This window comes from Pan paniscus, chromosome 19, assembly GCF_029289425.2.
Source record: "Pan paniscus chromosome 19, NHGRI_mPanPan1-v2.0_pri, whole genome shotgun sequence".
NCBI classification, from domain to species: Eukaryota; Metazoa; Chordata; class Mammalia; order Primates; family Hominidae; genus Pan; species Pan paniscus.
Window position 1 is genome coordinate 26,697,714 of NC_073268.2, and position 16,117 is coordinate 26,713,830.

The 16,117-nt window shown below is 41.5% G+C and overlaps 1 protein-coding gene across 1 annotated transcript in view; it reads left to right on the forward strand.

Annotated features, from left to right (window-relative positions):
- Window positions 1–16,117, forward strand: part of LOC117976498 (puromycin-sensitive aminopeptidase-like protein) — an 85,882-nt gene that overhangs the window by 7,321 nt on the left and 62,444 nt on the right. Inside the window, 1 exon segment of the mRNA XM_055101783.2 lies at window positions 7,082–7,166. Within this exon segment, the coding sequence (XP_054957758.2) occupies window positions 7,082–7,166 (85 nt within the window).

The window sequence follows — 16,117 nt, forward strand, 5'->3', positions numbered from 1 at the left end:
AGGCTGGTCTCGAACTCCTGACCTTGTGATCCACCCGCCTCGGCCTCCCAAAGTGCTGGGATTACAGGCCTGAGCCACCGCACCCGGCCAGCCTGTGTCTGTTCTTTAAAGTTGTTTTGTTTTCCTTACTCTCAGATTCTTCTTGCTGCTTATTGTGCCTTGTTGCTGCCTGTTGTGCAATTTCTTCCCTCTTGTATTTTACTGAACTTCATCTGAAGAAGCCTTAGTAGCCAGATAAACAAGCTTGTTTGGGCTAAAAAATCAATTGCTGTGTGAGAGTTTGTTGGATTCTCTTCTGAGTAAAGGGTATGCGTTTTATTGTATGGACTTTGTATCACCTATTTTGGCTTTTCATCCAGGCCTTTTTTTCTTTCTTTCTTTCTTTTTAGCTTCCTGGTTCTAGATACAACTGATACTCTGATACAACCTGGGTAAATGTGGTCTTGAGTAGTAAATTATCTGTGAAGCTTCTCTGAACTTTGCCACGTAAATGAGCCTGCTCTTATTGTGAAGTAAATCTTACTCTAATCTGTATGTGAGTCAGTGGGAAATAACTGAGCCTTCGGATGGCTTTTGTTGTTAACTGAGATTAGTTCTCTAGATTTTAGTGATTTTGTTTTGAACACCATACAAGTATGTGGTTCTTGGTTTATTTGGTCACTTGTAATCTCTTTAAAATTTTATTTTAAATTAGGAAATATTTTAGAAATACAAGAAAGTCACACACTATGAGATTAAACAGATGTTAACATTTTGCCCCATTTTCATCAGACTGTGCATGCTTTTTTTGGGGGGGAATAAAATGTCACAGATACCACTAAAGCCCATTTCCATCTCGTCCCACCCTGCCTCTAGAAGTAACTTCTTTCTTCAGGTAGGTGCGTATTATTCCTTTTTATTCCTATGTATAGTTTAAAACTTTAATTGCATATTAGTAGCCACAAACATCACATACCAATATTCTGTGCCTTTTGCATTTTTACATTAATGGTAATTATTTTTGACCTTCTGCAAATGGCTCTTTTCAGTGTTTCTTGTTAGAAAACTTGGCTCAACTTGAGTTTACTAATTATCTGCTTCTTCTTGTCTTTAGCTATTATAGAACTGTTCCACTAAGGCAACAATTATTGCTATTTTAATGGTGAAATCAGTTTTATTAGGCAAATTGACTCAGGCTTCAGACTGGCATTTGGAATTGTCACACTGGAGATTTTCTTTTACTGAAGTCTCAGGACATTGACAATCAGAAAAAAACCCTCTTGAGTCTTACTATCATACATGTAAGATATGTTCCTGAGTGACTATAGTAAAGACTCATTCAGGAAAATGTTATCTCCGATTTCTGCCTCCCTAGCTCATAGGAAACTTCCATTGTAAAGTTGTTACCAGGCGTCAAGCTGCCTCTTTGGTACAGCCCTTACTTAGTATTTGGCTCAGTTGAAGTGCAGTCTATATAGGAGGCCAAGAAGACTTAATCCTGGGTTTGAAACAAAGCAAGGATACACTAACATTCTATCCTTTAATAACATCAAGTAGAAAAATTGAAAATGAGCTTGTTATCAGTGCACTTTTATATGCCAACCTTGTTTCACTTGTGTTTTAAACTGGGAAACTGAAGATTTTAATGCTGAAATTTCTTTGAATTATTACCTGTTTTTTTTGATAGTGGAACACACAGCTAATATTTACTAACATGAAGGTGTCAAAGGTGAGAACTCATGTACTACACCATCAGGTCAGCACTACTGTTGGAAGAGCAGCATCACAAAGAGCAGTGTTATACTGCGTTGTAGTCAGCACATACACTTATGTCCAGACAGATATTTTAAATTACCTTCTTGGGGTAGTACACATATGCTGATATCCAAAGTGCCATATAATACAATACATAGTTTTTATAAACTGTTAGGTGAATGCTGTTAGATGATATGAGAGCACAATTTAACCTGTGTGTGTGTATGTGTATGTCTTAACATCTATTAAGTGATGACTACATATGAGGCACTAAGTGCTAAAACAGAGACTTTACATAGATTATCCCATTATTGGTCAACTTTTTAAATAAGTGCATCTCTAATATAAGACAAGATGCTGACCAATTTTTAAAATGTGAATGGATTTCTATTTTTAAGGTAAGTACCTTTGTTCCTTTGGTTCCTCCCTCCCACCCTTCCAGAAATGGTAGTATCCTGGAAAAAAAAAATTAGTAGCAATTCCAGAAACAGCTTAATTCATTAGTATAAATAGATGAGTTTCCCTTAAACACAGGAGGAGTTGGAAGGTACTTGAAATTGGATGTTGTGCATGGTGCCTTTCCAAAATGCACAAATACTTTCTCTCAAATGGTTGCAGTAGTAATGTGCTGTGTGATTTGGCATGTATAATGTTGTACAGGTATCTTGACATTGGTGGATTAACTGCTTGGCTACTGTGAAATTCACTGTAGATGTTGATGGATGAAAGTGTGGTTGCCTAGGTAATGATTAAGACCAGTAACTAAACCACAGTTATTATTTTGCTGGCATAAACTTCAAACTCAGAAAGGTTTTTATTCATTTTACCCATTGGAGCATACCCCAGTAAGTGCTTCATTTCTTTGTGTTTCTGATTTTTTTTTTTTTTAAGATGGAGTCTTGCTTTTGTCGCCCAGGTTGGAGTGCAATGGCGCGATTTCGGCTCACTGCAACCTCCGCCTCCTGGGTTCAAGCGATTCTCCTGCCTCAGCCTCCCGAGTAGCTGGGATTACAGGTGCCTGCCACCACGCCCAGCTAATCTTTGTATTTTTAGTAGAGATGGGGTTTCACCATGTTAGCCAGGCTGGTCTCGAACCCCTGACCTCGTGATCCACCCACCTTGGCCTCCCAAAGTGCTGGGATTACAGGCATGAGCTGCCGTGCCCAGCCATGTTTCTGAATTTTTAAGTCAACTTCTGAATAGGCAAAGAATTCTTTTTGTTTTTTTGTTCAACTTTAGTGCTATAAATCGTCAGTTGGACACAAAGGTTTTAGTGCTATTTAGGTATGTTTTGGTGAAATAGTGTGAAGGAATATTGCTGCTTAAAAGATAAGCCATTCATTAAATGACATCTTTGTTTTGAAACATGAAGATTTATGAGAAGCATTTTTTTTGTGAGCCAAAGTAGTTTCACTTTATGTGTTACAGATTTTGAATAGCTCATTATAGACTTTGTAATTTACTGTCTCTCATTTAGGCAGGTAATTTTAGTTGCCAGCTAATCATGTTTAAATATGTATTGGTTATTAATAAATGATTACCCATATACAGGTCTTTCATGCAGATATCGTACTACTCTGATGTTCTTACCTAGTTTTGTGGTATGTTCAGTTGTCTAAGAGCATTGTTGATCTGCACACAGATTTTGTTTGGTCTATACAGTGTTTCTGAAAACTTGAATTAGTTACCATTAATAAAAAATAGACTGCACATGAAATCTGAATTTGTAGCTTTTTTTAAAAAAAATTGGAAGATCAGGCCAGGTGCGGTGGCTCATGCCTGTAATCCCAGCACTTTGGGAGGCCGAGGCGGTCAGATCACCTGAGGTCGGGAGTTCGAGACCAGCCTGACCAACATGGAGAAACCCCATCTCTACTAGAAATACAAAATTTACCGGGCCTGGTGGCACATGCCTGTAATCTCAGCTACTAGGGAGACTGAGGCAGGAAAATCGCTTGAACCTGGGAGGCGGAGGTTGCGGTGAGCCGAGATCACGCCATTGCACTCCAGCCTGCGCAACAAGAGCGAAACTCCGTCTCAAAAAAAGAAAAAAAATTGGAAGATCTGTCAGCACTAAACCTGCCAGTCACCATAGCGATAATTCTTTGGCTCCAAGAAATGGCTACCATCTCCTTCTTTTAAGGGGTTGTGCACAGCTTCCACATGGCTTGCTACACTTACCTGCCTCAGGAAACATTTCTTTGTGATTTAGGGCATCTGTGTTTTTGTTATTTTAGATTTAGAACATTCAAATGTCTGGAAATGAATTTGAAGTTTTGTTTAAAACAACAAAATAAATGCATATAAGCAAGGTTATGACTAAATTGAAAAATGCACAAGAGGCCGGGCGTGGTGGCTCACGTCTGTAATCTCAGCACTTTGGGAGGCTGAGACGGGCGAATCACGAGGTCAGGAGTTTGAGACCAGCCTGACCAACAAGGTGAAACCCCATCTCTACTAAAAATACAAAAATTAGATGGGTGTGGTGGTGCACACCTGTAATCCCAGCTACTCAGGAGGCTGAGGCAGGAGAATCGCTTGAACCTAGGGGATGGAGGTTGCAGTGAGCCAAGATCTCATCATTGCACTCCAGCCTGGGCGAGAGAGCGAGACTCCATCTCAAAAAAAAAAAAAAAAGAAAAAGAAAAATGCACAAGAGTGTTAAACAAGCAGTTCACAGTGGAAAAACTTAATGGCGCGCACACACACACACACACACACACGAGAAAAGATGCATAGTAACCAATGTTATTAGTAATCAGCGAAATTCTGATTAAACCAATGGACTATCAGTAAAAAAAATTTTTTTTTTTTTTTAAATTTTTGAGGCAAAGTTTTGCTCTTGTTGCCCAGGCTGGAGTGCAATGGCTCAATCTAGCTCACTGCAACCTCCACTGCCTGGGTTCAAGTGATTCTCCTGCTTCAGCCTTCCAAGTAGCTGGGATTACAGGCACTCACCACAGGCCTGGCTAATTTTTTTTTTTTTTTTTTTTAGTAGAAATGGGGTTTCACCATGTTGGTCAGGCTGGTGTTGAACTCCTGACCTCAAGTGATCCACCCACCTCAGCCTCCCAAAGTGCTGGGATTACAGGCGTGAGCCACTGTGCCTGGCCAGGAATATCGTTTAATACCCATTAGATTGTCAAAAATATTAAAGTTTTTCAGAACATGCTGAAAGTGGGATTTCTTCATTCTTTGCTCATGGGAATGTCAGTTGACACCACTCTAGAGGATAATTTGGCAGTTCTTGGTAAAGTTGAAGATTTATGTCCAACAATCCAGAAAGTCCACTATTAGGTTCCTTTCCATGGAAAAATTCTCTCATGTGTGCACAGGAAAACATGGACCAAGATGCTAGTTTGTTTGTTTGTTTGTTTGTTTATTTTTGAGACAGAGTCTTGCTCTGTTGCTCAGGCTGGAGCGCGGTGGCACAATCTCCGCTCACTGCAAGCTCCGCCTCCCAGGTTCACATCATTCTCCTGCCTCAGCCTCCCGAGTAGCTGGGACTACAGGCACCTGCCACCATGCCCGGCTAATTTTTTGTATTTTTAGCAGAGACGGGGTTTCACCATGTTAGCCAGGATGGTCTCGATCTCCTGACCTCATGATCCGCCTGCCTCGGCCTCCCAAAGTGCTGGGATTACAGGCGTGAGCCACCGTGCCCGGCCTTAATTTTTGTATTTTTAGTGGAGATGGGGTCTCTCTACTCTCTATGTCAGCCAGGCTGGTCTTGAATTCCTGGCCTCAAGTGATCTGCCTGCCTGACCCTCCAAAAGTGCTAGGATTACAGGTGTGAGCCACCACACTCGGTGGTAAGAGTTATTGTATAAAGTTTTGACATAATTTATAGTGTCAGCCTTCTTCCTCTATCCTCACAGAAGGCCTCATGGTGAGTTTGATGTGCAGGTTAGAATATATAATTATTGCAATATGTTGTAAGAAATGTTTCCTAATTAAGATTTTTATGAAATTAAACGTATTTATTTATTTATTTTGAGATAGAGTTTCACTCTGTTACCAGGCTGGAGTGTAGTGGCAGGATTTCAGCCCACTGCAATCTCTGCCTCCCGGGTTTAAGCAATTATCGTGCCTCAGCCCCCTGAGTAGCTGGAATTACAGGCCTATGCCACCTTGCCTGGCTGATTTTTGTATTCTTTTTTTTTTTTTTTGAGACATAGGCTCACTCTGTCGCCCAGGCTGCAGTGCAATGGTGCGATCTCGGCCCATTGCAAGCTCACCTCCTGGGTTCAAGTGATTCTCCTGCCCCTGCATCGTGAGTAGCTGGGATTACAGGTGTGTGCCACCAGACCTGGCTAATTTTTAGTAGAGATGGGGTTACACCATGTTGGCCAGGCTGATCTCAAACTCCTGACCTCAAGTGATCCGCCTGCCTCGGCCTCCCAAGGTGCCAAGATTAGAGGTGTGAGCCGATGCCCCCAGCCTATTTTTATTTTTTGAGACGGAGGCTCACTCTGTTGTTCAGGCCGGAGGTCAGTGATGTAATCATAGCTCACTGCAGCCTTGCTTGACCTCCTGGGCTTAAGGGATCCTCCTCCCTCAGCCTCTCCAGTAGTTAGGACTATAGGTGGGTACCATCACACCCTCCTAATTTAAAATTTTTTTTTGTCTCACTGTGTTGCCCAAGCTGGTCTTGAATTTTTGACCTCAAGTAATCCTCCTGCCTCAGCCTCCCAAAGTGTTGGGATTACAGGCATGAGCCACTGTGCCCAGCCCTTTAATAGTTTAAAATCAAAGTTTAAGTAGAAAACATTATTTTATTTGGCTCATTGGTTAGATGTAAGTGATGTGAAATACTTAAACATCCATTATTGTTTTTAATATAATTTGGAAAATATGAGTTGCTTTGGATTATTAAAACTTCATTTGTTTGTACCATTGATGCATAAATTCTCAGTCTAGGTTTTAGCGAAGTCTGGATTTTAAAAAATTGACTGTGATATTAGTTCAAGTCTTACGAACATCATTATTATTATTATTTGAGAGACACAGAGTCTTGCTCAGTTGCCCAGGATGGAGTGCAGCTGCACAATCACAGCTTATTGCAGCCTCAACCTCCTGGGCTCAAGCAGTCCTCCCACTTCAACCTCCCGAGTAGCTGGTACTATAGGCACACATCACAACTCCTGGCCAATTTTTGTATTTTTTGTAGAGATGGGGTTTCGCCATGTTTTCCAGGCTGGTCTCAAACTCCTGGGCTCAAGCGATCCTCTTTGCTTAGCCTCCCAAAGTGCTGGGATTACAGGTGTGTGCCAACACACCTGGCCAAGTTGTATATACTATTAATCTAGGCTATTTCTGACACTGTTGATTTTCCTTTTCCCCTTAGGTGAGGCAGGCGACTAATCAGATTGTGATGAATTGTGCTGATATTGATATTATTACAGCTTCATATGCACCAGAAGGAGATGAAGGTAAGAGCTGTTTTCCATTTTAATTTGCTGTCTGCATGTGCATATGTGGGGGGTGTGTGTGTGTGTGTGAGAGAGAGAGAGAGAGACATTTTCAGGTTAAGACTTCAATGTTTGTTACTTTAGAAATGGGTAAATTCAGCTGGGTGAAGTGGCTCACGCCTATAATCCCAGCACTTTGGGAGGCTGAGGCGAGCAGATCCCTGAGCCCATGAGTTTGAGACCAGCCTGGGCCACATGGCGAAACAAAAACAAACAAACAAACAAAAATATTAGCTAGGCATAGTGGTGCGTGCCTGTAGTCCCAGCTATTTGGGAGGCTGAGGTGGGAGGATCTATTGAGCCTAGGTGGCCGAGGCTGCAGTGAGCCATGACTGCGCCGCTGCACTCCAGCCTGTGCGACCGAGTGAGACCCTGACTCAAAAAAAGAAAAAGAAAAAGGGTAAAATGTTTATGGGAAATATTGAATAGTATAACCTAACAGTATTGTGAAATAAATGTCACAATTTATTTTACTTTTAAATTTATTTTTATCTTTATTTTTTTTGAGACAGAGTCTTGCTCTGATGCCCAGGCTGGAGTGCAGTGGCGTCATCTAAGCTCACTGCTGTCTCTGCCTCGTGGGTTCAAGCAGTTCTCCCTGCCTCAGCCTCCTGAGTGGCTGAGATTACAGGTGTCCACCATCATACCTAGCTAATTTTTGTATTTTTAGTAGAGACAGGGTTTTGCTATGTTGGCCAGGCTGGTCTTGAACTCCTGATCTCAGGTGATCTGCCTGCCTCCCAAAGTGCTGGGATTACAGATGTGAGCCACCACACCCGGCCAAATGTCACAATTAAAATTCTACTTCCAAGATTAACTTATTTTGTGGTACTAGGGAAATCATATTTTCATAAGTATAAAATGAATATAATATGCATAATAAAGCTGATGAGTTATTTGAAAAAGTAAGTACTTTGAACATGAAAGGCTCCTCAAAGAGGCTTCGTTTTTATGTTTTTCTTAAAGTTTTTTTTTTCTTTTTGTACTATAGTTTAAAATTGAGATAAGTCATACTCCTAATTCAGAGAAAAACATTTGCTTTATGAGACAATATGAAGATTAGAAGCTAAATAATAGAGTTAGTTACAGGAGAAGAACATGCTAAAAAGAAACTTGGTATAGAATGTGGAACTCCGTTAGTGTCTATAAAATGAGAACTGTTTTAGATCTTATAATTTTAGTATGAAAGTAGTCCATTTTGACTGGAAATCTTATTCCCGTATGAGCTGCTTTTTAAATAGATACCAAGTTTGGCATAAACTCTTACAAGTACATCAGTATTGGAGCTGGATTGCTTTTTACTTTTTTTTTGAGAGAGTCTCGCTCTGTCACCCAGGCTGGGGGGCAGTGGCATGATCTCAACTACCACAACCTCTGTCTCCTGGTCTCAAGCCATCCTCCCACCTCACCCTCCCAAGTAGCTGATATTACAGGCGTGTACCACCATGCCTGGCTAATATTCGTATTTGTATTTTCTTATAGATATGGGGGGTCTTCCTATATTGCCCAGGCTGGTCTTGAATTCCTGGGCTCAAGGGATCCGACCTCTTCGGCCTCGCAGGTTGCTGGGATTACAGGCAAGAGCCACCACACCTGGTTGCCTTTTTACTTCTGATTTCACCTAGACATTCCTTGTCAAAATGGTTATTGGTTACTCTGAGACTTCTTTAATAAAAAATAACTTAAGGCCAGGCGCGGTGGCTCACGCCTGTAATCCCAGCACTTTGGGAGGCCCAGGTGGGCGGATCACAAGGTCAGGAGATCGAGACCATCCTGGCTAACTCGACGAAACCCTGTCTCTACTAAAAATACAAAAAATTAGCCTGGCGTGGTGGCGGGCGCCTGTGGTCCCAGCTACTCGGGAGGTTGAGGCAGGAGAATGGCGTGAACCCGGGAGGCGGAGCTTGCAGTGAGCCGAGATCGCGCCACCGCACTCCAGCCTGGGCGACAGAGCGAGACTCCGTCTCAAAAAAATAAATAAATAAAATAAATAAAATAAAATAATTTACACATTTGATCTTTTAACTTACATTTTATATTTTGATTTCCTCTCTCCTTTACATTATACTGAAAAGAAGTTTCATTTTAAGGCCTCATAACATTTATGATTTTTTCTTAAACTATTTTGTCTATAGAAAGTGAAAGTAGTAGCAGTTGAACATACTGTTCCCAAGAAGTACTTCAGTTCAATTGATTGTAAATTAGATCAAACTGCTGGAAGAACAGATTCTTCAAATGGACTTGAATGAGTGCCAGCTTTTAAAAAATTGTCTGGTAAATGAAAGAGTGATTATTTAATTTCTTTAACTGTGGAGAAAAATAGAAGTACTTTAGCCAGGTATATCAAAGCAACAAGGCTTTCTTTGTTGCAGGTAGAAAATGTTTAAATTCGATGTGTGGTTTTAAAGTGGTATGTAGATAGGTAGATCTAGTAATATAAATGTGTACCTTCCAGCTGGCATGGTTTCAGCTCAAGTTTGTTTTTTATCTTCCTATACTAAAAATGTCGGGATAGAATTCAGGTGACTGAAAAGTTCTTTTTTTTTTTTTTTGAGATGGAGTCTAGCTCTGTCGCCCAACGATCTCAGCTTGCTGCAACCTCCACCTCTGGGGTTCAAGCAATTCTTCTGCCTCAGCCTCCTGAGTAGCTGGGATTACAGGCGTGTGCCACCACACCCGGCTAATTTTTGTATTTTTAGTAGAGATGGGGTTTCACCATGTTTGTTAGGCTGGTCTTGAACTCCTGGCCTCGTGATCCACCCGCCTCAGCCTCCCAAAGTGTTGGGATTACAGGCGTGAGCCACCGCGCCCAACCTGACTGAAAAGTTTTGAATATGTGTAACCGAATGTTGCTAAGCTCATAATGATCTGTATCTCACGGAAGCCCAGTTAGTGTTCTTGCTAAGAGAGTCAGGAGAGAAATGAAAACTTAATGGAAAAGAAGATTTGAAGAGAGATTCTGATAAAACATTAAATTATTTTAGATACATAATATATATTCAATGCTGGGTGCGGTGGCTCACGCCTCTAATCCCAGCACTTTGGGAGGCTGTGGCGGGTGGATCATGACGTCAGAAGTTCAAGACCAGCCTGGCGAAGATGGTGAAACCCCATCTCTACTAAAAATAAAAAAATTAGCTGGGTGTGGTGGCGGGTGCCTGTAATCCCAGCTACTCAGGAGGCTGAGGCAGAGAATTGCTTGAACCCGGGAGGCAGAGGTTGCAGTGAGCCAGGATCATGCCACTGCACGCCAGCCTGGGTGACAGAGACTCTGTCTCAAAAAAAAAAAATTTTCCTTCAGAACTAGCTAAGGTACATTTCTCAACACTTTTCTACCACAGCAACAGGAAAAAACCTGAAGTCATGTGTAAGCCCATGTAATTTTAGAGTTTAAGAGAATGGGAAGTTGTATGAGTTGTTAAAGTTTGAATTGGGGGCAGCCAGGTGTGGTGGCTCACACCTATAATCCCAGCATTTTGGGAGGGCTAGGTGGGCGGATCACCTGTGGTCAGGAGTTTGAGAACAGCCTGGCCAACATGGTGAAACACCGTCTCTACTAAAAACACAAAAATTAGCTGGGCGTGGTGGCAGGCACCTGTAATTCCAGCTACTTGGGAGGCTGAAGGCAGGAGAATCGCCTGAACCCGGGAGGCGGAAGTTGCAGTGAGCGGAAATTGTGCCACTGCACGCCAGCCTGGGCGACAGAGCAAGACTGTCTCAAAAAAAAAAAAAAAAAAAGTTTGGATTGGGAACAGGGATAGATTTGGCCTTCCACATGTATGTGTGTGTATATATATATATAATAAAAAGAAGATAAAAGTAAAATCAGAAAATTACTTTTAAGGCATGAAATTGTTGCTTCTTTTAATTTTTTTTTTTTTTCTTTTTGAGATGGAGTCTCGCTCTGTCGCCCAGGCTGGAGTGCAGTGGTGCAGTCTCGGCTCACTGCAAGCTCTGCCTCCCGGGTTCACGCCATTCTCCTGCCTCGACCTCCCCAGCAGCTGGGGCTACAGGCGCACGCCGCCACGCCCAGCTAATTTTTGTATTTTTGGTAGAGACGGGGTTTTACCGTATTAGCCAGGATGGTCTCGATCTCCTGACCTTGTGATCTGCCCGCCTTGGCCTCCCAAAGTGCTGGGATTAAAGGTGTGAGCCACTGTGCCTGGCCAATTGTTGCTTCTTTGTGTAAGTTTTTATTTGAAGAAAAAGGCCATTTTTTTGTGATATGTGCAGTCATCCTAAAAGACCTATGGGCATGTGTCTGTTTTTTTTTTTTTTTTTTTGAGATGGAGTCTTGCTGTATTGCCCAGGCTGGAGTACAGTGGCGCAATATCGGCTCACTGCAACTAGTAGAACTTTCTTTTTTTTTTTTTTTTAAAGAACTTGTTTTAAAATAATCCTTAATAGGCTTTTATTAACTCTGTTTGGATATTAGTTATGTACCCTTTTCTCTTTGCAAAAATGAAAGATCATTTCAAGTAGAAATTAAAGGTTTGTTTCTCATCCCTTTCTTTAGATATAGTAACGGTTATACCAGATATATATATATATATATATATGTTTTTTTTTTTTTTTTTTGAGACAGAGTTTCACTCTTGTTGCCCAGGCTGGAGTGCAATGGCATGATCTTGCTCACTGCAACCTCTGCCTCCCAGGTTCAAGCAATTCTCCTGCCTCAGCCTCCCGAGTAGCTGGGATCACAGGTGTGCACCACCACACCCAGCTAATTTTTGTATTTTTAGTAGAGACAGGGTTTCACCATGTTGGCCAGCCTGGTCTCGAACTCGAGACCTCAGGTAATCCACCTACCTCGGCCTCCCAAAGTGCTGGGATTACAGGCATGAGCCACCACGCCCGGCCCAGTTATACCAGATATAAGCAAATTTGCTAGTAGTTTAGATTTCTGGAATTGTGCCAACTACACATCAAGAGACTATTTAGCTTTGTTACAGAAGTCAGTATCAGTTTCTTGTTATAAGACAAGACCTGGTTTTACAGACTTTTCTATTTCTCAATGGAACTTTACTCTAAAGATATACTCTTCCATTTAAATACGAGTTCCAAAACCTACATTATATGGTGGCTGCTTAATAAACATTTAACATTTTGGTTAATTTAAATCTTGTTGATGTGTATACATGAATAACTGGGCTAAAAGCAGATACCTTTGATTATTGTGAAACTTCAAGTAAATGTTGTGTGAAAAGGACCCCTTCTGTCTCACAAATACTGGCCCCTCAGCTCATTGTCTGAACAGTGATTCCCTTGTATATAATAAATTTCCTTGGTTTATATATAATAATAAATGAAGTTTATTATTTATTTGAACTTTTTACCCCTGTAAATACCAAGGTTCTTTTTGCCTAAGTGGTAATTTGTATCATTCAAAGAGTTTTTATTAAATATTATTATTATTATTTGAGATAGAGTCTCACTCTTATTGCCCAGGCTGGAGTGCAGTGGCACTATCTCGGCTCACTACAGCCTCCGTCTCCTGGGTTGAAGCGATTCTTGTGCCTCAGCCTCCCAAGTCGCTGGGATTACAGGTGTGTGCCACCAAACCTGGCTAATTTTTAAATTTTTGTAGAGATGGGGTTTCCCCATTTTGGCCAGGCTGCTCTCAAACTGTTGACGCCCACCTTGGCCTCCCAAAGTGCTGGGATTACAGGTGTGAACCACTGCACTAGACCTTAAATACTCTGTTTAAGTGATAGTTTGATAAGTGTGAACGCAAGTCTGAAATAGGTTTCTTTGCTTGTGAGAAAGTATAACAAATTGCCAAGACAATAGTGACAAACAGAGGGCATATTTTTCAAAGAGGAAGAGTTTATATAGTGTTAACATTAAGACAAAAGTCTTAAGTTTCTAATTTCTGATCTTGTTTGTTGGGATTTCTTTTTTTTTTTTTTTTTTTTTTTTTTTTTGAGACAGGTCTTTCTCTGTCATCCAGGCTGGAATGCAGTGGCGCAGTCATGGCTTACTGCAGCCTCCTGGGCTCAAGTTACTCTCCCGCCACAGCCTCCCAGAGAGCTGGGATGGCAGGCATGTGCCACCACACCTGGCTAATTTTTTAATTTTTGTAGAGATGGGGTTTTGCAATGTTCCCCAGGCTGGTCTCAGACTCCAAGACTCAAGCAGTCCTCCTACTCAGCTTCCCAAAGTGCTGGGATTACAGATATGAGCCACTGTGCCTGGCCCTTGTTTGGATTTCTATGCTTATCTGTGAAGTATATTCTGGTTTCTATGCAGGATAGACCCATTCTCAAATAAACAACCCTTAAGTATCATTAGTTCAAACTGGAGCCAAATAAATGTCAGCATTAGAAGGAGCAAGTGATAGTTAGCCAGCCCCTTTATTCCTTTTTAGTGCAAATCAGAGATAAAGAACATGAAGTTTGCAGTGTATTTGCATTCTTTCATTTTTACATTTGTTGGTTTTGAATAATATTGAGGGGCTGTCTGATAAAGAACCTGTGTAGGTTTCCATATGGCTATATACAAAGTATATGAGTGTAGAATAGTTTTAAATTTTGTCTTAGTTATATTTGGTAAGTTTTAAAACGTTATTTAAATAGCCTTAAGGTGATATGGATTGCTTTAGTGACTGCTGTTTTAGGAATTTAGTTGGCTTATTGCTGACTATAGAGGGAACGTTTTATCTTCTTTTTAACCTCCAGTTCAGGTTAGGTGCCTAACCAAGTGAAACATTTTTCATAATATAATGTTTAATAGTGATAATTATAAAAGTAATGATGAGTTTAGTGTTTACTCTATACCAGGCACTAAGTGCATTACATGTTCACATAGAGAACAACCGTAGGCACAGAGAGGGTATCTACTTTAGGTAATAAAACTGATAAATGTTAGAGCCAGGATTCAAACCCAGGCGGTTTGGATCTAGGGTCCATGTACTTTCCACTCTATTGCCTGTCATTAATGTAACCACACCATATTGCAATTATTTGTTTGTGTCATGTCTGTACTACTTTTCAATGGAATCTTAAGATCCTTGAGGGGCCGGGCACGGTAGCTCATGGCTGTAATCCCAGCACTTTGGGAGGCCGAGGGGGGCGGCTCACCTAGGGTCAGGAGTTCAAGACCAGCCTGGCCAACATGGTGAAACCTCGTCTCTACTAAAAAAAAAAGTACAAAAATTAGCTGGGTGTGGTGGTAGGCGCCTGTAATCCTAGCTACTCGGGAGGCTGAGGTGGGAGAATTGCTTGAACCTGGGAGGCAGAGGTTGCAGTGAGCCAAGATCACGCCATTGCACTCCAGCCTGGGGGACAAGAGACTTCTACTCAAAAAAAAAAAGATCCAGTAATTATGATTCATTCTTTTTCATTTGTGGTTTTCCCTGGTATCTGACATATAGTAGGGATTTAATAAATATACATTGAATGAAACGAAGAAAATCTAGATAAATGGAGTAAGTCTGTCATACAGTAGTTCCTCCTTATCTACGGCAGATGTGTTCTAAGACCCCCAATGGTACGCCTGAAACCACAGATAGTAGCAAAACTTATATATGCTATGTTTTTCCCTATACATATGTACTATGATAAAGTTTAATTTTTACATTAGAAATAGTAAGAAATTAACAAAAGCTAATAAAAAATAGAACCATTATAACAATATACTGTAATAAAAGTTACATGAATGTTGTGTGCATCTCTCTCTTTTTTTTTTTTTTTGAGATGTTGCTCTGTCGCCCAGGCTGGAGTGCAATGGTGCGATCTCAGCTCACTGCAACCTCTGCCTCCCAGGTTCAAGCGATTCTCCTGCCTCAGCCTCCTGAGTAGCTGGGACTACAGGCGCATGCCACCACACCCGGCTAATTTTTTGTGTTTTTAGTAGAGACGGGGTTTCACCGTGTTAGCCAGGATGGTCTCCATCTTCTGACCTCGTGATCTGCCCGCCTCGGCCTCCCAAAGTGCTGGGATTACAGGTGTGAGCCACAATATCTTTTTTTTTTTTTGAGATGGAGTTTCACTCTTGTTGCCCAGGCTGGAGTGCGATGGTGTGATCTCGGCTCACTGCAACCACTGCCTCTCGGGTTTAAGCAAGTCTCCTGCCTCAGCCTCCCAAGTAGCTGGGGTTACAGGCATGCGCCACCACGCCTGGCTAATTTTGTATTTTTAGTAGGGACAGGGTTTCTCCATGTTGGTCAGCGTGGTCTCAAACACCTGACCTCGGGTGATCTTCCCCCCTCAGCCTCGTAAAGTGTTGGGATTACAGGCATGAGCCACGGCGCCCAGCCAGTATCTTCTTTTTAAAAAAAATTATTTCATTTATTTATTTTTAGAGGCAGAGTCTCTGTTGCCCAGGTTGGAGTGCAGTGGTGCCATCATATCTCACTGCAGACTCAAACTGCTGGGCTCAAGTGATCCTCCTGCTTCAGCCTCCCAGTTAGCTAGGACTATAGGTATGCACCAACACACCCAGCAAATTTGTAAAAATTTTTTGTGAGTCAGGTCTGGCTTTATTCCTGAAGTTGGTCTTGAACTCCTGGCTTCAAGCGATCCTCCTGCCTCAGCCTCCCAAAGTGCCAGGATTACAGGCATGAGCCACTGTGTCCAGCCTCTCTTATAGTATCTTATTGTATTATACTCACTCTTCTTCTTTGACATTTCCAAACTGCTAGCATCACTACTCTTGTGCTTTGAGGCCATTATTAAGTACAATAAAGGTTACTTAAACACAAGCCTTGTGATACATTGACAGTCAATCTGATAACTGAGATGGCTACTAGGTGACTAATGGGCTGGGTGGCATATATATACAGCATGGATAGGTCGGAGAAAGGGATGATTCATGTTCTGGGCAGAATGGAATGGGAGGGCACAAGATTTCATCACACTATTCAGAACAGTACAGTTTAAAACTTATGAATTGTTTGTTTCTGGAATTTTCCA